This window comes from Centroberyx gerrardi, chromosome 14 (genome assembly GCF_048128805.1).
Source record: "Centroberyx gerrardi isolate f3 chromosome 14, fCenGer3.hap1.cur.20231027, whole genome shotgun sequence".
NCBI classification, from domain to species: domain Eukaryota; kingdom Metazoa; phylum Chordata; class Actinopteri; order Beryciformes; family Berycidae; genus Centroberyx; species Centroberyx gerrardi.
This window is the reverse complement of record NC_136010.1, coordinates 8,136,480-8,161,886: the sequence shown is the minus strand read 5'-3', so window position 1 is coordinate 8,161,886 and position 25,407 is coordinate 8,136,480. Positions and strand designations below refer to the sequence as shown.

General features: G+C 42.9%; 1 protein-coding gene across 1 annotated transcript in view; it reads left to right on the top strand.

Annotated features, from left to right (window-relative positions):
* LOC139920220 (kazrin) overlaps positions 1–25,407 on the top strand; it is a 145,830-nt gene that overhangs the window by 87,418 nt on the left and 33,005 nt on the right. The window contains exon 3 of the mRNA XM_078288315.1: positions 13,184–13,291. Within this exon, the coding sequence (XP_078144441.1) occupies positions 13,184–13,291 (108 nt within the window). The remainder of the gene's footprint in view (positions 1–13,183; positions 13,292–25,407) is intronic.

Sequence of the window (25,407 nt, the reverse complement as noted above, 5' to 3'; positions counted from 1 at the left end):
AAGGAAATTGTCCTGGGTTTGCCCCAGGTTCAAGCCCTCATTTACAGCAAACCTCTGCCCTGCTGAACTGTCTTTGAGCAACACACTGAATCCCGACCTGAACCCCGTCCTCTGACCTCTGACCTCCCAGCAGAGGTGGGCAAGCAAGGAGAGAATTTCTCCTTCATGGGTCAATAGAATATCACGAAGAAAACAAACCATGAAAAAAAATGACCCTTCAATTGTTCTTTCCCACTTCTTTCTCCTCTTTTTCTCCTCCTGCCTCTCTCCCTTTTACTCACACACCATTAGCAACAAAGTTGGTGACTTTGTCTCTAGCTTTACTGTTCTTGTCTTGCTCGCTTATTGGGTTTGGGATTGTTATTGTGCCTGGATGGCAGTTGACTTTCTTCTCTCAGTATTGGCTATTGGTGCTCACCTCATTTCCCAGGATTGCCTGAGACGGAGGAAGTGTTGAATGTTGGAGATAAACGGAAAGAGAAACCGAGTTTGTGTGTGTGTGTGTGTGTGTGCGTGTGTGTGTGCGTGTGTGAGCGAATGACTGAGTGAGAGAGAGAGAGGGAATGCCTAGCCACATGCCTGTGAGGTTTAGTCTTCTATCTGGTCCAATTATGGTAGTCTGCATTCAGAAAAAAAGACACATGGAGAGAGAAGGTAAGAGGGTGAGAGAAAAAGAGAAAACGGACAGAAATGGAATGGACAAACAGAGAGAGCGAGAGATGGAGAGGAAGGGAGGACAAAGGGGGTGAGCTCAGAGGGGGGCTGAGTGTGCAGAGGGAGAGACAAGAAACTGGGAGAGCAGAGAGGAAAGTGCTTGAGAAATGATATACGGTCCACAGATGAAAGAGAAGGAGAGAGAGAAGACAGAGACGGGTATTTGTCAGGTATTAGTGAGTTTCAGAGTGGAATGGAGGAGAGCTTCAGCTGATAGCCCTGAATCAGAGAGGGATAGAAGTTGTTACTGCCTGGGATGAGTTTGGGAGGAGAGGGTGCTTTTTTTAATAGGGGGGAGTGTGTGTGTGTGTGTGTGTGTGTGCAAGTGTGTGAATGTGTGTGTCTTTTTGTCAACCGCTGAGTTGAAAGCTGTTGGATAGCAGCAGAAGTATTTTTTGGTATTATAGTTATCAGAATTCTTTGTACTAGCACACACATCTATGCATGTGCAAGCATACACACACACACACACAGACGCGCGTGCACACACTCAAAGGAAACTCACTCACTTTCCTCCTGCGGCATATTCGGAAGTGAGCGGGAAATTATTTCCCCTTCCTTCCCTGATCTCGTTTCTTTTGTTCTTTCCCTCCGTTTCTTTTTCCGTCCAGAAAGCGGCCGAGCCATTCCCATCATTCCCACCCACTCCATCATCACATTATTCCCCGATTTAGGAGATGGATAGTTCAGCATATATCTTCTCTATTTCCCATCGCCTCTCCCTCTTAACCCTCCTCCCATTCGATCATTACTCCCTCGGTCTCTCCCTCCCCCCGCTCCTCTCGCTCTTTCTCTTTACTTCCCTCGCTTTCCTGCCTCTCGCACACTTTCACTTGACATATCTGCTCTCACACACTCCTTTAATCTCTCTCTCTCTCTCTCGCTCCCTGCCTTCTGTCTGTCCACTTCCATTCACCGGAACACAAAGCCTCGGGAGCGGATTCCCTTTCCCCTTCTGCCCTCCTCCCCCTTTTCCACGCTCTTCATCATATTGAAGTGGAGGTTGACGGCGGGATCACGTTATGTGACAGACAGAGGGGCAATAACAACAACAGGCCTGGGATTTGATGACATTTAAGAGAGATGATGTTCTCTTATATTGACGGGCTCATTTCCCAAATGTTTTCTTTGTCTATTTTGGAAAAAATAATAATTACCTGAAGGTCATCATTCAATATTTTCTACACAGTCTAGTCTGTAGAATGTTATGCTTTTGTCTGCCAAGGACTTGAGTTTTCTACTATCCTTCACAAAGTACCATCACTTGGTTTAATCTTGTCCACATCAATCATGGAAGCCTAAGTGAAGCATATCCATTTCGGTAGAAGAAACATGTTTGCTGATGTCTGTTGCTAGTTCAAAAATAAAACAGATTATATCCTCTAAAATGTTACTATACGTAAGCAAAAGTGTTTAGTGTCGGTTATTAGTCTATAGCTGATAGCTTTAGTAATAATCCTTCGTGAGTTTTACTTTCACGCCAGCATTTATTTTGGGAAGGCATCACATTTTCTAAATAGTGGATGTCTCATTTTGGAATGAAACACTTCACATATGCCTGATGTATTTATGTATGCAGCCAAAAAATGGCAACGCGGTGCCAAAGAAAGTATGGCAATTGCCAGTTAGCTGTGAGGAAAGAGGATTGTGCTGACTGTCAATCAGATGGTGAGTAAATTTAGTGATGCACTGTAAGCCCGTATCTGTTGTGCTTTGATCAGTATTTGTGAGGGACAAGCCTGACTTAGAGAAAACCTTCCTGTATTGTTGGTGGGTAGTGAGTGAGGTAGATAGGTGGGAGTGGGTGGGACTTGAAATCAAATCTATGACTCAAGTGGTAGCCACTTTTCTCAAAGCAATTTCATCTGAATTGATAAATACTTTTACCGACCACACTGTCAGATATATGCATGAGTTCTGAAAATGTAAGGGAAGTCTTGAGAATTTCCATTTCATGTGTAATAACGATAGGTTGAATTCAGTAAAAAATAAGCTTGTATTCATTATATTATTTTTTGTAGAGAAACTTCCTCTGACAGTGTTGCAGACAAGACTGATGCTGTTATCAAATCTCAAACTACTTTAGCACCTAAGAGTGGCTTAACACTTAATAAAAACTTACTCTAAGACCTAAGACATTTATCTGGGGATGAAAAGACTAATCCAACTGACCGGGATGTTGGTACTGTGCTGTTTAGTGGCAGACACCTGACCATAATAATAATAAGACCATGACATGGGAGGTTCCCTACATCCAATACCGAACCACAGGTAACGTTTTCTGTCACGCCTGCCTCCCAACCAAGCGGCCAAAACCAGGGGGGAATTTTGAAGCCGACATGGAACTGGCGGCAGGCGGCAATTCCTCTAACGTCCGCTAGAGGCCGACTCCAAAAAGACTCCAAACCTGGCTCAACTCCATGCATGTCAATGGGACCACAACCCAACTTCTCACTAAGATATAAAGTCAATAAATTTAACAGGAGGTTATGGTCTCAGTAGCTAATTTAACTTCTTCTAATGTATGTCCTCATAGCGATTTTCAAAATAATTGTGTCATTAACGGGATATAACGGATATAAAACGGGGTTGTTTTCCTAGTGATCGACAGGTGACTGATTCTGGGCCAATAGCAGGCGGAGCTGCTTCGCTCTGGCTGCGCTGGCTCAAAAAAATGTCATCATGGCGGCGATCGTAAACCCAATCTTTTGGCTTCAAAACGGCCCTTCAGAAACCTATGGGTGACGTCACACTCACTATGTAGATCGTTTTTTTTACAGTCTATGCTCCCAACTGATTGGATCAATCCCATTAAAGTGCCAAAACTCACATAGTGTATTTTCACCATTAACACTTTTGCGCTCAAGTGCTCAATGTTTCGAAATGCTTGTAGATTATTAGTGTAACACTCAGCAGCACTAAAAGATAAGCTGCAAACAATGCAAACAACAACATTGTTGTTTGAATGGTGCTTTGCAAACATAGGGGTAAATGAAAGAAAAAAACAAACTCCCAAGGTCCTTTGGAGAATACTGCACTTGAATAAATTTGCACTGCCTTTGAGTCATAATTGCTGTTAAAAGCTGCTCATAAAACACATTTGAGTTAGATGGTATTCATTAAATTGATTTTTTTAACAAAATGAGGGGTACTGAAAAAAAAATCTTTTCATTTTTTCCTTCCAGGATTTTAGTGTAATTGCATTGGGATAATTATTCAAGTATCTACATATTCATTCTCCAGGCAAATTTAGAATTGGTTTATTAAGTATCCACAGTTGCCCCTTTTTGCTATTATAACATGGTTGGTTAAACAAATGTAGTGTAGTGCCCAGGGTGCATTTAGATAATATTGTACTGTAAATGTATGTTGTATCAGAATATTATTATCGCAGTGCTATGATAAGACTTTACAAAATGAATGTATAAGTTTAAGACAATCTCCAAGTTTGCTTTTGTCCTTGTCATTACCAAGACTTGAGTCATTGTTATTAATTTGAGTTTTGCAACACTAACATACTGTACTGTAATTGTGTTTTTATCTATGAATTTGAAGAGTGACACCTATCACAGCTGATGCAACATCTTTTGATGGGCCTACAGCATGTTCACTGAATTAATTCCCCTGATAACACTGTAACTTTCACCATCCCACAGCACAGTGGGATCTCCACATGATGACAGGCAATTCAATTAGCAACAGCTATCTGAGTACTAATCAGTTGGGATTACACAGCATGTCGTAAACCTATCCTCTTATAATCTCCCATCATGCCTGTCCACACAACGTAAACATCACAGCTACTGCAAGCGGCTGAATTGAAGTATCAGTCAAGATCAGAACCTTGGTGGTACAATTCGGGTATTAGTTCAAGCGCATTAAATGGTAGCCAAGTGCAGCATGCTGTCAAATGTAAACATAAAATTGTTGGGACACAATTTTCAGCACCATTCAATTTCCTGGTATGAGCTGCCACAAAACTCTCCATCCCCCAAGGTGCCAAACTCACAAGAAAAATATGGTTTTAAAGTGACCAAGCACAGGACCAAAACACAGTGTTGCCCAATAGCTCTCCTCAGTTTTCCTCGGTGTTCATGTTAAGGTTGTATTACATACAGGCAACTGTTTCTAGTATAACATGGAGCTGAGAAAAGGAGCCATTTTCCTCTGTGCACACAATGGTGATGACATGTTCATTCCTCTGATGGCCACTGTGAAAATGACATTCACGCGCGAACAAAAGACTGCTTCTCCTCGGTTTAGTCTCTCAGGCGGCAGCTCATTTTCTCCGGAGTCCTTACACCAACTAATAACATCCCCAACCTACACACTTCCTTTGAATGACTCGCCCCGTACATTTGGCAGCCTTTCATTACAATATGAATTGACAACCAGTCGTCTTGAGAAAGGGGATGGTTAGCGTGGGCGGGTGAACGTTAAGCACTAGCTGCTCGCAATCACACCCCTGGTCCATTAGTTCCATTTATCCACAGGATATTTATAGGGCACCTTGAATCGGGGTCCTGAGGCAGGTGATACAGGGGGGAAGGCCTGTCCGGGCTGCCGGTGATTAATGCATGAATGCGCGGGCTTTATCAGAAGTCCGGCAGCCTCGGGACCAGTGAATGTCAATGCAATTAAAGGCGGGTGGCAGACGCAAGAAAAGAGAGGCAGTGCCTATCTGCAGATTGCAGACCGAGCTGGGGAACACGGGCGCTGTGGTGAAGGTTCCGGCAGCGGCGACTATTCATCCCTTAATCACCTCCACTTCTCATTAGGGCCTTCTTTTGTTCCAACCGTCGCCTCTTCCTGCACTGTGCCAACAGATAAAATACGGCAGCGCTCTGAAGAGAGAAGACGCCGCTTTGCCCGGACTCGAGGAGCCCCATTAAATGCAGAGAGAGAGAGAGAGAGAGAGAGGGGATAGAAAATGAGGAAGAAAAAGAAGGGGTGGTGGAGTCAGTCAGCTAAAGAAGAAGAGAGGACCCAAGGGAGAAGGGTGGTGACAGGAATGGGAGAGATAGAGAGGGAGAGAGAGGGAGACGTAGACAGAGAGAACCGTCTGACCGTGAAGACTAGTAATTCTTCTCGATCTTCCCTTTAGGATTGGTGGACCATTACTATATGGGAGTTTATATCATAACCATAGAGTTCAGCTCATTACAGCTGTGACTGCCGAACCTACTTCAGACCTCTACAATAATCTCCACAAACCTGAGAAACTTAAACTGTGTGTGAATGTGCGAGTGTCTAGCTCTGGTTACTGGATGTACAGTAAATTGGCAGTTTTATTCAGTCACACTACAGTTTAATAGCGGAAGGGAGTTAACTTTCTGCAATGTGAAGTTAACAAGGTGTTCTATAAAATGTAATCTGTTATTATTATGCCTGGTTTGACTGTTCCATGGAGAGTATAAGAGGGAGTCTGAATGGCAGGACTCGTCAAACCCTTTCAGAGAGAGAGATGCGTTGTGTGTGTTTGTGCGTGACAGTTCAGAACCATAACAGCTAATTTGCTTTGATATAACAGCCATTCCAATCATCATCGCGGTGTTCGTGTGCCGATTACAAAGGAATACATTGTGACGCATAATGTGTTGTCACTTCAGCCTGTAGAAATACGCATGTAGGCTGACGTAAATAAATGATAATGCCTCCTACCTGTGCGTTGATTGGAGTAAAATGGAGCGCTGGTTGGCAAGGAAGTCTGTTGGGAGACAGAAAGTGTAAAAAGAGACTCTCAACAGCACTCACAGTAATAGCAATAATAACAATAATCCAAATGTGGCAGAGTATCCCTGCCTGAAGCCTTGTGTGTCTGAATATTTCCCTCGGCTTGATGGATTATGCTTTGACCGACTGCTAAATATTTGGATCCCCACAAGGGAGACCTGGGTTCTGCTAAAAAAAAAACACACAATGAAGTCTCTAGTCTGAACTAAGTCTCCCTCCAAACTCGGGGAGGTGAGGGAGGTTCGGCTGCCTCTATTTTGAGAGAATAGTTTATTTTGGGAGGCACAGCCCTCCGTGCAAGGATTCTGTGTTTCATCTTCTCCCATATCCGTTGAGAAGAGGAACAACAGGGGGGCCGTGTTGACGAGGGCTGAATCTCCATATTGTACTTTTGCTGCAACAATGTAAAGGTTAGCATCAGCCTCCCACATGAATCAGCAAAACCAGACACGCTTTTAACAAAAGGTGCAGGAGGTGAGAGGATGGTCCTCTGCTGAACTCTGGAAAAGTTTAGAGTTGAAACAACTTTCACTTTTGTGATGTTTGGTAGAGAGATGATTCATAACTTTTATGGTAACCCAGATTGTGCTTGACATTTTTGCAGCAGAGGTAGATAGATAGATAGATAGATGGATAGATGGAAGATAGATAGATAGATAGATAGATAGATAGATAGATAGATAGATAGATTTGGTACTCCAGCAACAAAAATCTAACATATCACACTTTACTGTATATACACATAAGATATAAGAGATAAAATAAAATTCCAGACATGCTTTTCTTTAGCTGATCTTACACTCTTCCCTATGGGGATCAATAAAGGAATAGATAAGCAGCATAATCCAAGTCTTATGAAGCCAAACAATCGCACAGTGAGTGGAAATGTCGTTTTCACTTTTGTGTGAACTATTCCTTTAAGTGTGTTTGCAACCATCACACATGCATGCATTTTCATTTCAACTGCTAATCTTCTGGACAATTTACTTACAATATAGACTTATGTTTGATATGCTTTGCACTCAACATCATTCGTCTGCAGCCTGATGTGATGATTCATGGCGCGTTACTTCAAGAGATTGTATTCTTAGCAAGCTTGTTATCAGTGGAAAGACAGTAGTACCCCATTAAAAAAAAGAAAAACAGTCCAAGTAGACCCTGTTTGGCAAGGATACAGTGATTTGGATAATTACATCATTACAAAGCCACATGGGGGTACCAAAGTTGTTTTTGTCACCGGGCCAAATCATTATTTATTTCATCACAGCAAAATTACCTTTTCCCTCAGTTGTGTGCTCGGCTGGTTAAACCACTCATTATTGATAAAGTGAATTGAGGAAATATGAGTTTGATGGCGAGGAAAATGGAACCAAGCCGTAAAGTGTGATAAATTCTCATCAGCATTTTTTTTTTTTAATTTTCTGCTGCAGTACATTGCTTTCTCGTGAAAACTATACATCTTGCAAGAACATTATTGAGTCCCAACCTACGCCTTCGCTGCTATTTTATATATATAAAGCCTTCCACCAGACAGATACCAAATGTGAAGCAACAATAAGGATAACCATGATAAACATGTTGGTAGTCAGATCATTTCCCACAAGATTGCTGTTTGTTTTCTTTGCAGCTAAAAATAGAGTTCTAAGATAACTGAAGCTGAGGTGATTTACGGTAATTCAGTTCTTAGGTATTTCAATTAAATGGGTACTAAAAAGATGGATGATCTTTCCTCACCACTGTCCACACCCGAAACAAAACAACCCGCTGTGTCTCTCCACTTCTCTCTTTTGTTTTAATTACCATCTATAATGTATGCATCATTTGTATGCATCATTTGTGGTCTGAATGCATAAAGATCCTCTCATTTTCTGCCAAGCTGTGAATGACTTATCTTCCTTAACTGCGGGTGGCAGATATCCACACTCGCAGTGAGATAATAGGTGAGCCGCGAAGTCTTCGCCGGTTAATATTCCTGCTCCCCTGTGAGGAAATGAGGAAAGAAAAGTGGGAGAGGAGAAGAGGAAAGACGATTTTGTCATCTCAAAGGCTTAATAAATCGCCCAAAACATGATATATACAGCGGGCTTAAGCACAGGTTTAAAGGTTTCATCCTTCATTCAAGGTGCAGCATGGCAGGTAGTAAGAGTTGGGGAGCCAGAGCAACAAGGGAGTTTCTACACTTCTATCGGTTATCTATCTATCTATCTATCTATCTATCTATCTATCTATCTGCCTGATCTGTCTATCTGACTGTGTATCTATCTATCTATCTATCTATCTATCTATCTATCTATCTATTTATCTATCTATCTATCTATCTATCTGCCGGATCTGTCTATCTGACTGTGTACCCATCATCTATATATTTGCTTGCTCTTCACTCTGCTGTGTTTTTTGACTTCAGTGAGTTGAGATATGGGCCACTAGATCGATCTGAGGCACTAGGACCTTACCAGACCCAAATATTCAGCGTGCTGAAAAGGACATTGATTCAGAGGCCTGGACAGTGACCCAGAAAACAGTACAACTAGCTCCTTGATAACTCCACTGGGGAAAAACATGTTTTTTTTCATAGCCACACACACACAGACAGTGCACACAAAGTCTGCAAGGCTGAAGTAATAATAAGAGCAGCAGCCTGGCCATCTCTCCCCTATAGCTCCTCTAGGCCTCTTCACTCTCCTTACCTTTAACCCCTTGATAATCCACATCCACAAAGATTTCAACTGCACCCCTGAGCAAGGTGCCCTACTGAGGAAACACAATCATTAAAACAATCTGTATGCAGCCCAGCAAGTGATAGTGAGTCGTTGTTACATTGACAGTTATATTCTTTGTGCCCAACCTCCAGAATCTCTTCCAAACATGCAGTGAAACTGCACTAGGCAAGATTTCTATGTAAAAATACACCTGTCTTGTCAGCCTAAATCACAAAAGGGGGTTGCAACAGAGAAGAGTGTCCCTTCCTCCCCTAATTGAGACACCATAGATTTGCCTTATTTTCCCAAATCATAATTTATGGAGCATCACATTACTTCAGGCAGAACACTGAAGTCATGCACGCCATCAGCTGATTGGCCTCAGCTGATCGGCTTCAGCTGACCCATCCAAACAAAACATCAGCTGATCAGTTTCAGCTGACTCTTAAAATCACCAATCACATTCAAACAAATCAATGAGGCAGTCTTTATAATTTGACAGCTCACACTCTCACTCTGCTGATCATTCATGCCGCGGTTGCTGTTGACCGAAGTCGATGCAAAACTCCCCCCACCACCCCGACCCCCTCCTGGTTTTATGTTATGGTTTTCATATTATTGAATGATATATCATGTCTACTATGCCTTGGGGGTTTTATTGCGCTCCCTGCAGAATCTCTCGCATGCTGCTTGGATTCATTTGGGGAGCATCCTCGAGCGGAGCCTTTTTCACCAAATACAACTGTGTAACCATTTGTTACTATAAATGGTCCAAACTCTCTTTGACATAAATGTTATTTTGGTGTTGGGTATGGTTACTCGTTGGAAATGTTCTCACAGGAATTGTCAAATCGAAACTAAAAAGCAAAATGCAAGAATTGCAATGCAGCAACGAGCGCTCTGTCCAGAGAAAACTGGACTCGCAACGATAGCTGAACCTGATGTGAAAAGATTTTCTTCAACAGTTCCACCCCCACCAGCCACTAAGAAAATGAAATGTATATCGATTTGATTTGATTTCAAACAGTACCTCTCGCTGCCATTTGGGGCCGCCTATGTGCGAAATTGCCTAGTGCACCTTTAATCTTATTTTGGTATAATTTCAAAGCACTTAACGTATTATTTTTGTTTGAACGTAATAGACATAATCTAAACAAAATCAAGGCACACCTGAGCTCACTCCACAGCACACACCATCCTTTCTCCTTCCACCACCCACTTCCTCTCTCCATCCTCATCAAGCCCCCATCATGGTTTACTGTCTTTGCATTCATTCGACCGCATCCTTTCCCTTTTCCACACCTTGGATACATTTCCAACTGCCAGTGAGAGCCTGTCAAGGGCACGACGCAGGGGAGATAACAAATGTCCACGAGGCTACTGGGCAGCAACTTGAAGGTAGCAGATAAATATGCGCTCTGAATTTCCACATTATTCAAAACACTGACAACTGCGTTCCTGGCGCCGGGGGCTGCACTGTGGGCAAGTTTGAAAAATTATACGCTTGCACGGCGTGGGGTGGCAAAGTGTTGCGTATACCAATTTGGAAAAACAGCCCTCACACGCTCTTACCAATCACCAGAGGTGGGGCAGCAAGCCAGGCTGTCATTAGCAGCCTTATAAAGTCCATCTCGACAAGCATGATGACTAATCCAGCCTTAATGACAGCATCACCCCTGGACCTCCAGCTCTTCATCCACACACATCTGTGCTCAATTACTGCAAATAATTCACCCGGTAACAGCGTCTTAATAGGCGGGTTGATGGGAGAAGGGGAGGGGGGAGGAGGAGAGAGGGGGTGGGGGGGTGGGGGGGTGGGGGGGGAGTGGGCTTGAAGAGTGAAGTAGAAGTGAGGTATTTTGCTCGAATGTGAATTGTACTGTGTGTGAACAGATCTAATCTCTACATATCACTCATCATTCAATATCACTAAATTATAGAAGACCCAGTGTGTAAAAGTATGATTTTTTTCTTGTCAACTACTAAAAAAAAAGTGACACTTTAAAAAAAAAAATTGTGCTATAAATCATTTTGGAGAGCTTGGAGAGTGAAGTGGAAGTGAGGTAGTTTGCTGGAATGTGAATTGTGTGAACAGATCTAATCTCTACATAATACTTGCGCTACTTGGAGTTCATCATTCAGTATTGCTTTTCGGACTCGGAGTGTAAAAGTATGATTTCTTTCTTGTCAGCCAAGGACTACTATCCTTAAAAAGTGACACTTTAAAAAAAAAAATTGTGCTATAAATCATTTTGTAACAGTAGGTGTCACTTTTTTTCAAATGATGAATATTCTGCTTTGGACTAAAACTCTTCATGTCTCGGTGGGTCGAAGAGGGAGCGTGGCAGAAGTGGACTGTAGACGCTGCAGTGACAGAGTCCTTTTAGCAAACACTTTTATGCGAATTGACTGGGAGCGGTGCATTCAATATGCATTCACTGTGTGCCACTGGTGGGGAACCAAACGTATATTAGGAGCCGCTGAACCTCAATCAGAAATCAAATCACATTCTGGTCATAAAAATGCTGATGTTTATGTGTTTAAGCCGCCTAAAGCATTGGGTGTGTGTGTGTGTTTTATGCAGATGTGTGTGTATGGCTGCATGCATGTGGGTATGTTCATACTATGGCACTATACCCAGAGACAGTAGCTGAATAGTAAGTTACTGTGGAGTTAGTAAACTTTGGACGGAGGGGTTAGAGTTCATCACATTTGTATTGCGAGGGATGGAGTGAATTGATTGGTGTAGTGTGTTTGCATTCATCATTTCCTTCCTTCATACCTCAGGCATTGTGTTGCCTGCACACATTTAGAATTCCACCTGCAGCCTAGTTTTATGTGCATATGGAGGGAAACCATTCATATGCAGACATGTATGCATTTTGGGTGCATGCATGCTCTCTCTCTCCCTGTTTGAGTACATACATACACTCATATCTATGTATAATAAGAACATGCTGCTTAGCACATATAGGCCACATTTGCACATATATTTTTGCATTGGTATTCTCTATTTTTTATTCTTTATGTACCTGGATTTGTGCTTTGTTTTGTGTATGTGTGGTGTCTTGCTGCTGTAACAATTAGAATTTCTCTCTGGGATTAATTAAATTCTTATCCATCTATCTAATCCATCTAATCTCCCTCGTCTTAATTTCAATCTCAATAGTCTTAATAGTATACTGTAGAAATCACTTTATATGTTGCTTGAATATTTCCCTTTAAAATGCTTAAAATGTACTTAGACATTCCTTCAACTTTACCAACACCGGGGGCAAGATTTCATGTCTGTCCTTGATCATTCCTAAATGTTAATAATTTAGACGAGCTCCTTCACAGACATTTAAATAACACACCCAGTAGTTTTCACCAGGCTGTATATAGAACCAACTGTTCAAAGTTTAAAATGTGCTGTGGCTGATGGATAATTCAGTGTGTGGAGCCTGTAAACCTTTGTCATGATCTTAATGATTGATGTGCAACACAACAGAAACCTAAAGTAAGAATAATTTCTACAGTCCTGGTTATATTTAGGTCTAGGGCCTACTGTTCAGGCTTAAATAAACATCATCCACAGCCATATAACACAAAAAAATTTAGCTCCTTTTTATGACCACATCATTACGCTAAGTAATCAGAGTGGGACGAATGTAAAAATTCAAACTGCATAGTCTTTAAGTTGAATATGAGCCTAATTAGTTTCTCAAGTTTCTTTTTTAATTGCAACACAGCCAGGGCAAAAGAAATTAACAGTTGCTTTGCACTTTTGTCTTTGCTGATTTTCCTTTGGGGAGATGCAGAATTTTTTTTTGTTGAGACTGCAGTGTGAAACACACAGGCTACTGTACAAGTAAATTCCCTGATTTTTATCTCAAGAAAACTACCTGCTCTTGAGATTTCATAGAATTTGCAACCCAATCTCATTTCCCAAAACGCTGATAAATTCCACTGTGCTTGTGTCAATCATGTGCTGTGTGATTTCCACATTCGTATGCTGTTGGATAAATGAAGCCTGTTGTTGTTTGCTCCTCCCCCAGATCCCTCTCTCCACCAGAGGCAGAAGCCACCAGCCACTGACCTTTGCTACAAGAGTGAAATCAGCAGCCTCATGGACTTCAACTCTCCAGACTCCTCCCTGGACAAAGGTAAGACCTGTTCTGCTTCCTGTTGAACCAGGATAGGCTGACTGAGAGGTAACCTTTCTCTTGCAGTACCACAAAGGAGCAACTTCTGGCGGGTGGTGGGGGCGGTGGGGGAGGCAGAGCACACACACACACATGCAAGCACGCAGACATACACACACATTTGCGCCAGCTGATAGGACTAACTGAGCAAACCCACAAGAGCAGTTTGAAGATTAAGTGCCTTGCTCAAGGGTGCACCAGGATTTCATTATGAGAGCAACACTAGCAACTCACCAGTCATCAATTCCTCTCCCAACCCAACATTTGTGTTGTTCCTCTCAGCTTCTGTTGGAGTAATGAGCATCTGTTACTCATGTTATTCTTGCTAACGAGGACTGTTGCTCGCAGTCCAGGTTGCTGCTGGCTGCTAATGACAACCAATCACACTATAACACAGGCTGTTTCTTAATTTAGTCTGAGTGTGCTTTAGTATTGAACGACAGACACAAGTATAATTGACCACCTGCAATTAGCACTGAGTTAAGTAAAACATTGTTGTCGTTAACGGTAGTTTGTGCTACCATTCTGTTATCTGTCAAGCAGTGAGGTCAACCCATAAATCCTGGGTTCATGTTGCACCCTGGGGTGACCCAGGAAAGACGTCAATCCAGGCAGGTGACTTTGCTCTATGCACACAGTTGTTGGGCTGTTACACTCACCAAACTTAAAACTCCCTTTAAATTGAAATTGTAATAAAACATGTTAATGTAATAAATTGCTGGTAAATGTAATAGTACTACATTGTCACATTAAGCAGTTATTGTTACTTTATAAGGAGTAAAACATTTTTAACTGACAGTTAATATAATAATGTCACATTTACAAACAATTGAATTGCATTAACTCATTAACATTTTCAACCCATTTAGAGGGACATTACATTTTGACGTTATAACATTATCTGGCAGTTATTGAATTATGCTGAATAGTTAAACCAATGTATGCGCATACCAGCTGTTTCCAGAGAAATCACTCCACTTAGTGAGTTATAAAACAACTCAAAGTCATGCAGCTAAACGTTTTAACCTGCTGAGTTTGCTAGTGGTGACCGGCTGGCAGCTATATTGTGTAGGCCTACTGTAGCTTGCAGCTAGTGCAGACATTTTGCTCTACATCTTAATGGTCTGCGTGAGGAGAGTCTGCATTGTTATCGGTTCTATGTTTAATGCATTCATGCCTTCCAGTTCTGCAATAAAAGATGCTGTGGCTTCATCCACACAGTTAACACTCTCATGCTCCATAATTACCACTGCTGTTTATGGTTCTGCTGTGAGAATTCAGCGCCTGTTGCTTGCGTCACCAACCGAAACATCCCAGAGAGCAGCCTATAAACTTGAAAGGTCTTTTCTTATTCCTAGCCTCTTATCTGACAGGGTGGCCGGACACGTCACTGTGATCAGCTCGCCAGACCCGCAAAATTACAGTAGTCTGTCTATAGTCTGTTTCCATGTCCGAGCCTTTTCATGACACAAGCCTCTTTCAAGGACATGGAGCCTTGTAGAATGGATCAAAGTGGCTAATGATGGCACCAATACAAAAGCATCTTCAGGCTCGTGCAAGCTGGTAGGCTGCCAGCTCCAGTATGGATCTCCAGTGTCACCCAGGCGGCCCCCGGGGGCCTTTTCCTCATTAGAGTGTCCTGCTTAGGGGTCTATTTGGCTGCCAGTCCTCCCTTCTCTCCTATTAGTGGCTGTCAATGTCGTGATGTTGCCTTGAGAGAGCTCACAAGTGCAGTCATTGTTGGAAAAGACGGGAGCAATGTTGCTGGCACTGTGGTTAATTTGGCGTGTTAGAGGCCGTAGCTGTAGCCATAAAAGGGGTACAAGTGGAGCAGATCAGGGGTCAGCATTTCACTGCAGCTGTCTGTGTCCAATTGATGAAACAGGATGTGTTGAAGGGTTTATTTACAGTTAGAAGAACTTCTGAAACTATTTTATTTTACGATGGGAGTCATATGGAAGCCAAGACAGCAGATACTTTACATATTTTATTAGGTTGCCTACATATGGATGGATTCATGCACACATTCTTAAATGCACACACACTCTTCTACAGCATGAACCAGCTGGAGTATTGGTTCTATGGACGTTTCCTGGGTGCTGTAAATGTGCAGACTCAGGAAAAACACGCACACACACACACACACACACACACATACACAGCAACCCCTGCAGTGGCCAAGGCCGCGTATATCACCACAAGTTTCATCAGAATGAGAACAGGGAATGGAGTGCTGTGGTATCAGCAAATTCATCTCAGGTCTGCAGTAAGAGAGAGACAGAGAGAGTGAGAAAGAGAGAGTGAGAAAGAGAGAGAGATGTGAGAAAGAGAGAGAGAGAGAGAGAGAGAGAGAGGGGGGGGGGGGAAACGAATGTAAGCTGTGAGCACCGTATCATTATGGAGACAGGTGCTGCTTCTGCACATTAACTGGCAATGATGTCACTAGCTGGCTTTCCCTACTGGGGGCTGTGCATGTGGTTTGGTTTCCAGTAATGGGGAATTTAAGAGCAAGAAGTCAAAGGGGTCGTACAGAGAGAAGAGGTGGAGAGAGAGAGAGAAAGAGAGGTGAGAAAGAGAGGTGAAGAGCACAGCGAGCAGGAAAGCAAGGTGAAAGGTTGCCCAAAGCGTAACGGCACAGTGTCGGCTTAGTACGTATTCTGACTAACAAGAGAGAATTATACAGAGAGGGAGGAAGGGAGAGAGAGACGTAGAGAGGGAGTGAGAGAGAGAGACAGGGAGAGAGACAGAGAGAGAGAGAGCATGAAAAGAACAAGACAGAGGGGGAGTGAGAAGGTGTGTGAGTGTGTGTGTGTGTGTGTGGGGGAGGGTCTCTGCTGAGCTCTTACATTTTTCTCATGCAGTGACACTTTTCAAAACATCTGCCCTCCCCACAGCCCTCTCATAGCCACTGGGAGAGTGGCATTTTAATTGCCTCCTGCAACAATATCCCTGCCTCTCCACTGTGATTTAAACGCAACAGAAATAGCTACTCAAAAATGCCCAGCCGCAATGACTATGGTGGGTTCAGAGCGGAGCGGTCCTTTTTTTTTTTATGTGACTCGTGTCATTCGATTATGCCAGAACGCATAAAGGGGCCACAAAAAAATAGGTATTGTTGGAATTGTCATCTTCAAAACTGTATTTGGAAGTGGTCACGCTCACATTGTGATCAAAATTCTGGACACAATCCGGCCATGACCTCCATAAGACCAAAGAGAGGAAGAGGAAGAGGAAAAGTAATGTGGACATACAAGCAATGGACATAAATACCAGAGACACATAATGGGTGTTTTCAGGTCTGGACCCAAAGTGATGCGATCTCATAAAATCTCAAAAGATTGTGCAACCACAGCCATAACAACCATGTTTTTTTGTGTGAGTGTGTTTGTGTCCTCTGGCCTTTTCCAGTTAAGACTTTAGATTAGAGGTTGAAATTGGCCATGGGAACAGATCGGGGGTCTGATTAACGGCAGTCCTTATCTTTGTCTTTCGGGAACTGGATAACATTTGAGGCAAGATCAGCAGTAAAGTTTATCTACACGTTCTCACTGCTTCATTAGAGAAGGCTGCAGACAAATGTGACTCACAGGTCATAAGGTCAAAAAGTCTAATTTGAAGGGGTCTGGATAAAACGTGTCTGTTCAGGATGATATTATATGGGCTGTCGTCCAAGGAAATATTATTTGGCCTCAATCAGGGTCTGAGCATGTGTGGGTGCGTGTGTGTGTGTGTGTGTATGTGTGTGTGTGTGTGTGTGTGTGTGTGTGTGCTGACCACTTACTTGATGCAGCAGAAAATCATAGAAATCCCCAGCAACACAGCCTCTCAGCCTCTCTGCCTCCACTGAGCCTTTCCAACATCCTCCTGCTGTTTCCCTCCCCTCTCTCTATTCCCTTACAGATCAATTCTGAGGCAGGTTGCACCATCTAGGTATATATATCAGTTGGATACAGCAGTGTGCTAAGTTTAACTTTGCCAAATCCAACATTTAGACCTAAAATTTTAATCTAAATATACATCTAGACACAGGTACACCCACATTGATACATTCTATTGCAGTGATGGTTGCTAGGCAGTTCACGTTGCTAGGCTGAATGTGCGTGATGTGTGCTATCAATGCATCCAAAATTGCCGGGTCTCAGACTGTCTGAAAACTCTCCTTGGCGCACATAGCTTTTTGTCGGGTGGGTAAATGGATCAGATGCAGCAAGTGTGTATTCAATGGCTCTCGTCTGATAGCTCAGCAAGTCTTCAATCTGCTGTTAATAGTATCCCCAAATCTCCCCAAAATGTATATTGAAAGGCACGGCTGGTATAAAATATAAGAGCTATTAGTAGCTGAAAAGCTGTGGGATAGTGCGCCGCTTCTTCATGCAGTCAATACTCTAAGTGAAGTGAGATCTTGTCACTTAATTCAAACAGCTCAACCTTGTTGAAATGTAATGGTTCAATCAACTCACTGTCATCTGGTGTCTCAATATTCCCTCTCATAGATTGCTGTTCAGTCTGTAAATGAAATGAAGTCTATAATTGCCTTGGTCCGAGAATTTTTGTTGTTGTTGTTGTTTGTTTTGCAGAGTCTTGGAAACTATTCCAAAATCTTCACTTAACGCCTGCGCCTCATTAGGCTTTGGATTTACTGCTAGCTGCAGCACTATGCCAAGGTAGTATATGTAGGTGTAATTTCTTCTGAATTAGTTTACATTCTACCTTGGATGCAGCCTTAAGACAAGGCATACAGCCAACTGGTACAACCGGCCGCTGGCAGTAATAGCTTCTCCCTGCCCTTCAAATGGCTGTTAAAAAGGCCCACGGGCAGCTAATCTGGGCTGGCGTCTGGCAGTAGCGGATTGGCAGCGGAGGTGATGGTTGAAAGGGATGGTGGCTGTCGGAGCTGGCAGGTCTGGAGGAGAGCTGAGTGGCACCTGGTGGCTGGCAGTTCCTTTCCACTGATTACTGAGCATGGAGGTTGGAAGGAGGGAGAACAGAGGGGCAAATGACATAGCTGATGAAGGAGAGGCGGAGTGGAGGAGCTGGACCGGTAGGATAAAAGAGAAAGTGGAAAGGTAAAAAATATGATGGGTTAGCCAAAGGGGGAAAAAAATGAGGACAGAGAGAAGATGAAGTCGGGCGAGGCAGGTACTTCACAGAGACACACAGTAAATCAACAATATAAGGTTCCAGACCTTTTAGACGCTTTTCAAACAAGAAACTTCAAGTTTCCATTTTAACCCTGACCCACCCTCCCCATTCATTCGCTTTGCCTGAGGGTGTGTGTGCGTGTGTGTGTGTGTGTGTGTGTGTGTGTGCGTGCGTGCATGGGACAGGAAATGACAACCACTTGGAGGTCACAGCAAATCTGAGACCTGAGCATTCCTCATAAAACCCCTGCAGTTACTCCTGGGTGACCCATACAAGTAAACTATGCGCTGACATGTTATTGCCTATAGGATGAAATAGCATGAGTCAGCAGACTCTGCAGCTGTATAGTTACTTGTCTTATTCCGTGAGATATGGACATATAGAGTCAAAATGAGTTACGACAAAAGTAAATGTCTTAGTATTCTGTGGCCCTGGTTTCGAAACCCTTTCTTATACAAATATTGAGTTTCTCATGCTCTGTTTTGTGCCTGAGCATGCACTAGAGAAAATGCATTGTGAGTTCAGGTGTTTTATAATGACTCAACCCACAACTACTACTATGTAACCTTGGCAGTTCTTTCCATTCTTTGGTGCAAATAACAATGCATTTTCTGTACTCGCCATTTTTCCCTTCTACTGTCCTCCTCACAGTTCACTATGGCTGTTTTGTACAGTGTGGGCTGATGTATCATAAAAGGCTGGTTTTTGGCTTATTTGGCAGTGCAAGTCGCCATGTTGGGAAAACTCATGGGAACAGGGCAAAGTGGGGATTTATGAGGAGGGGGTTTGCCATTAGCAGGTGCATTGTGTGCAGTGACAAAAGCCCCAATGATTTTGTCAGCTATCCAGCGCTGAAGACAGGTAGACAGGCATTAAAGAGATGGACGCAGCATTGTTCACAAGCCACCGAGCTGAGCTGCAGTGATAAACAGTTGACTGTCTGAATCCACGCACGCACGAACACACACACACACACACAGAGAGAGAGACACACATGCACACACTGTTTAATTCATTCAATCTTTCTCTCATTGTCTCTATTTTACTCTCATCTCTTCCCCACGTACACAGTGAAAGGTTGACATCTTCTTGGCAGTGCTAGGTAGTGCTGCTGTCCTGTGAGGTGTTGTGTAAACAGACTTTGCAGAAAGACAAATTGGCTGCTTCCATTGATTTTCATTTAAGGCATAGTGCTCTCAGCTCATCACCTAGGCTTCCCAGAACTTAACGACAGGTGTGTGTGTGCCGCGTGCATGTGCGTGTGTGTGACGCTGGTTGCATGCGCATGTGTGTCGAACCAGGTGCCACATCATTATGCAGAAAGTGCAAGGTGTGTGCCGACAGTTTCACCTTAACCACTTTCTATATAGCCCCTTTTATCTTCATACATACTAAACCATGCGTGTCGCAGAAAGCGCGTTTCCTATTGTTCCCTGGTCCCTGCAGTGTGATTTGATGCTGTCTTAATGTAGTGTAAATAGGCAGCGCGTGCCAAGTACATTCTTTTAATTAGGAAACCCAACAGACCTGCTGATTAGCACTTTATCTTCATAAGTGTCTGGGCCCAAGCTGCAGCTGGAACACCTCCTAGTTACCTCACACAGTAGCTAGAACGTCCCAACAGATCTGCAGCAAGAGTAATTAATATGTTGTAGCTCTCTACTGAACAAGTGGCCATGCTTCTGTTAACATGTTTCATCGTAGTTCCTTGCAGGCTACTTATTAAAAGATGCTAACATATTCTCAAAGCTTTTCCAGTCCTGCAGAGATTTGAACACAGAGGCTCGGAGGGTTCACAGTGGTAATAATGATGATAACCTGCTAGCATGGCCCTGATTTAAACGCTTAGACCCTTTTGTCATAAAGCTATCCTCTTCTTGCAGGTAGTCAGGCATTTAGGGCATTGCCCTGCAATCATTTCTCAGGCACTCCACCAACCAATTTTAGCAGCACGATTCTTTAAATAACTTTACAACCCACAGTTTCACATGATAAATGACACTATTAAGGTTTTTCTCAGATTCCCTTTCTGAGTTTCCTTTCTCCAGAATGGGAAAATTGCTGAGTCATCTCTCATTCTTGGCTTTGTCATTTCCAGCCGTTGGCTACTCTGCACAGGCACATGCTGTCATTTATACTTAATATAAATTACCTGCTTCTGCACTGGCATAAAAAGACATTCATTCCCCCTTTCATGGAATGGTCTTGTGACTGTAAGTTGGAGGAAAGTAAGGAGGAAAAAATCAGTGTTTGAAATGAATTCCAATTGTCCATTACAAAAGAACTCTTCTTCTTCTTCCTCCATAAGTGCTGAGTGTTATCATGAAGTGAAATCAACATATACACACACATGCACACATGCGCGCACATATTCACAGCACAAAGCCTCCCGCTCACTCTCATCTCGCCCTGGCCCGACAAGAATGCAGCTATTATGCTGCGCCTGTATTTCCCGCTTTAATCGGTGGCGTATCAGTTAAGCTCAGAGGAGGGGGCGGCTGAGGTGGAGGCTGGCTAGAGCCACAAACCCCCCTTTGAGCAGGCGGTATTCAATTTCCTCACTTTGTCCATTATGCATGGACACAATAGACAACAAGAGCTTATTTTCTTTGGGCCGGCTTTATTGTTTGGAAGAGAGGAGTGGTGCATTGAATGATTCTCAAATGGCACACTCTGCAGAAGAGGCTGGATGAAATGCTTCTGGCAGTGCAGATGATGAAATATGAAATAATAACAATGGACACCATAGGCAATGATGGTGTGTATAGAGAGAACACACTCACTTATGAGATGTTGGTTCACGTTAATCATTGATATACATACATGGCCTTCTGACACCGACACTGGCTAAACATGCAGGAGTAGTGAAACTGAAATAATAATTTTCCAAATGCCGACAGCTTTGTGACGACTCATCGAAAAAGACCTGGGCTGAAGTATAGCACAGTTGAGTGTGGGAAATGCTCTCCGGATGGGTGGGCGAACGCTACACTATGCTAATAGTAGCGTAGGATGAAAGGAAAATAAACTGCGACGGCAGCAAACTTTAAAACACAATTCAATCAATCTATGATGAGTGTTTTTTACTCCTCTTTTGCCAATTTGTGTGATTAATGCTGTGTGCATACTTTGATGGTTATTGGGATTATGTTTCTAGTCTGAGTCATCATCATGTTTATTTGAAGAGGTTTTGCTTGTGTCACTGCAGCCAGATGAAACTATCTTTATTAATGGATAGGCTCACCAGCTTTGTTTAAAAATCAAACTGAGCTTCTTCTGTCTGACTACATCATCGATTTCTCCCTCGCTGAGATGGTGCCTTCGACAGCGTGCCACTGAGAGGTTGGGTGAAACAAACAAAGCATAACACAGATGGTTTGGACAATTAGCTTGTATGCGTGTCTGCACTAACTGTGAAAACTGGTGATTGATATCGATTTAGTTATTTATATCCTCACAAACACGGATTTTGCCCATATGTCTGCTTGCCTAATTTCCATGCCAATCAGAGAAATTACAAAGACTTGATTCAACTAAAAAGTGGACAGGCTTAAAAAAAAAATAGCTTTTACAATAAAAAGTAAGCCTCTCGAGTTTATTAAATTTTTAAAAGGAGCTGTATTTTAATCCGCCGAATGATTGGACAATATCCTGTGTGTATCCCATGGTTGAAGCTCTAAATCCAGCCATATTGGCTAGTTTAGGCTCCTACTCTGCAAAAATCTCCATCTTAATAGTCATTTAGTCTATTATTGACTCTTAATTTAATTAACTTAATTTTCTTAAAACAAGTGCAGAAATCTGCCAGTGGGGTTAGATAATTTCACTTGTTTCCAATGCAAATCAATGTATTTCAAGAGTTTTGTAAAATCAAGTGTCATTTTCTTGACAGTAGTGCAGTGATCTGCCTTTTTCTGATTTGTTTCAAGATATTGACACTCATTTCTAGAACATTCCTGAAACAAGTGAAACTGCATTGGAAGCAAGTGGAGTTATCTCACCTCACTGGCAAAATTGTTAAAAAAAATATGATTTGAAGGCTGAATATGAGACTACGTGACTTAAAAAAAAAAAAAAAAAAACATTTCTTACTGTCAACAAATCCTATGAAAATAACAAAATCAACAATGCATTTGTTCTTCTCCCGTTACTTTCTGACTTCCCACGTACCGTTTTTAGCCGTCAACCCGGAAGTCATTGGCTCCAATTGTAAGCTAAAAACCTTGAAATGCAGCTCACAAAGTTCAATTTTAAAAATCGCTAACTGTTATCACGAGAAGTCAGGCTGTTGTAGTTATTACCAAATCAAATTCAAATGGGAACAAATTCTTCATTACGCCGGGGACTATTTTCGGTGCTACGGAACTACTTTCCTGAGATCGCAAAGTGTTTACGGCCGGCTTATTAAGTTGTTTGAGGAAAAGGTCGGCTGGCCCGGTGCATCGTGATGATGAAATGTGTTGCCCAGAGCAACGGCATGGCTCTTTGACCTGTTTTTAATAGTTTTTTAATACAATGGAGTTCTATGGCTGCTGGGACATGGCTGCATTGGGCATCGGCTACATGGACGAGACTTGTTAGAAAAACAAATTCATTGCTGATTTTGTTATTCTCATAGGATTTGTTGACGGTAAGAAATGCATTAAAAAACACCAGCCTTATCCTTTAAGATGGATGTTTTCGTGTACTCTACTCTGCAGGAGTCCTTATATTGTAAAAGTTACTCAAAAATCTGGACAGACAGCTCTAACAAGGACAAAAAGAGCTTCATCTCGAACTGTTTTACTGCAGAAAAAAAAAAGCGAAAAACATCACAAAGTTCAAACCCGATTCTGTGCAACTCGCCAGTGTTTCCATTTCCAAGCATTTCCCACTGCATCTGTTCATCATGACGGTGCTCGAGGTTTTCACTGTGCCGTAGGTGTTATCGGTAAGGCATTAGGTTACTAAGACCCCCAGGCAAGTCAACAGCTGGCAGACCTGTTGCTGCGCTTAGTGAGACACACACTGCACAGCCAGCCTGCCGGCGTGAGACGACACACACACCGATGCTCACCTGCCTGCTATCCCACACCTTTGACAGGACTCCTCCCCCAATCGGTGCATGTGTGTGCACGCATGTCTGTATGTGTGTGTGTGTGTGTGTGTGTTTGAGTAATGTGGGAAAACATAGTGACAGCCCCAGTGAGCTCCTCCTCCCTACCTAGTAAACCATTGGAGTCGAGGGGGGAGGGGAGGAGTGTAGTGTGTCGTTGAACCCGTGGGAGTCGCCTAGGACAGGTACACTCAGGGAGAGAAAGAGAGAGAGAGAGGGAGAGAGAGAGAGGGACAACTCCTGGATATATTTCCTGGATTTAACTGAGCCTGACTTCAGTGGGAGAACATAAAAGTGGTCGTCGTTTGAGTGAGGGCTGCTTGAGAAGGAAGGCGTTTGAGTTTCTGTGTGTCTGTCGTGAACGTCCCCCGGCACACACCTGACAGATCCTGGAATCCTCTGGAAAACTCCCCTCGGAGGAGGGGATGAAGTCAGACAGGGAGGAGGGAAAACCTGGTGAGTGAGTGGAAAAAAGACGAGCGCGGCCGCCTCTCCATGCTCTACTCGCTAGGCTGGGAGTACGGAGTGAGTTTCAGTTCTGCGCTTACAAAGGTGTTGGAAGTGGAAAAAGCGAAGGCGGCTTGTTTTGACTGACTTTCGTCTTTTACGGAGGTCTGCAGTTTGGAGGAAAGAGGCCAGGAGGGCAGATTTGTGTGCTTTTTTAGCTTGAAGAGCGCCGTGTTCCTGTGTGTGCAGGTGTCATGTCGGAGAGTGAGTCACCCAGTCAGGCAGTCACCTGTTGTGGTGCCGAGCCGTTGGGAGACTTTAACCTGCACTGACCTCATATTAGTTGATATTGTCTGAACGTGGGTGACCACCCTACCATTATGAACCTTGTTGCTTAATCTGCACTTAGTCATCTTTAATGTTAGTTTTAGGCGGACACTCTTTTTCCTGAGTGACTTAGAAAGAATGAGCAGGTGGAGGTTCTGTGTTTTTCGCTCAAAGACACTTCTGCAGGACACACATTTGCTGTTGCAGGGGTCAAACCTGTGACCTTTTAGTTACAGGTTTGACAGTCCATCTAAACATTAGTCCACCCTACTGCCTCCCGGTTTTTAATACTGTCAATACTGTCAATACTGCTCTGAAACATAATCCTACCATGATTCTGTTTTGCTGAAACTACTTTCAGAGAATCAAAAAGACTGAAAAATACACTGAAGTTTTGTTTTGAGCTGTTTGGGGGTAGAGACAGACAATTTGGTGCAGTTTTTGTTCGGAGTGTGTTTGTAAGAGGGGTTTTGCCAGTGGTCAGTGAATAGGCCACAGTGCAATTCATAGGGATTTGTACAGTAACTCCAAACAACAGTGTTTTCATGGATTTGTCTGGCTGAGTCAGAAAGAAGGCATTGTGTTGTGTTGCTATAGTAAACACACTGGTCTTGGGTCGTTGGCTGCACTTTTTATTTTAGCCTGAATGCATGTTTTATATTCAAGCAAGAATTGTTGCTGCCTTGGCAGATTTCAAATTGTTTTAACCTGAAAACATGACATTACAACAGCGCAGAAATGCCCCATTTTTTGGAGACTAGATGCTCTTGCTCTTGTGAGAGAGGCTTTTACTCCTGTTTTCAGCTGTTTCACTTGGAAACGCCCTCATTTCATCTACATACTGGTGGTGCACTTGTCCTTCAACTTTGGACTAAAAACAACACAAACGGGAGAGGTAAAAGTTCACATAACACAGACAAGAGTCAGACAAGACCCACTGTGAATACATAATGTTCACTTTATTATTTCAATTCAATAATGTCAGATACAAACCTATGTGCCGAAGCAAATAAGGTATATGAACCTTGTTTTTAGCTTTTGTTGTACGTTATTGAAATTTTTGTTG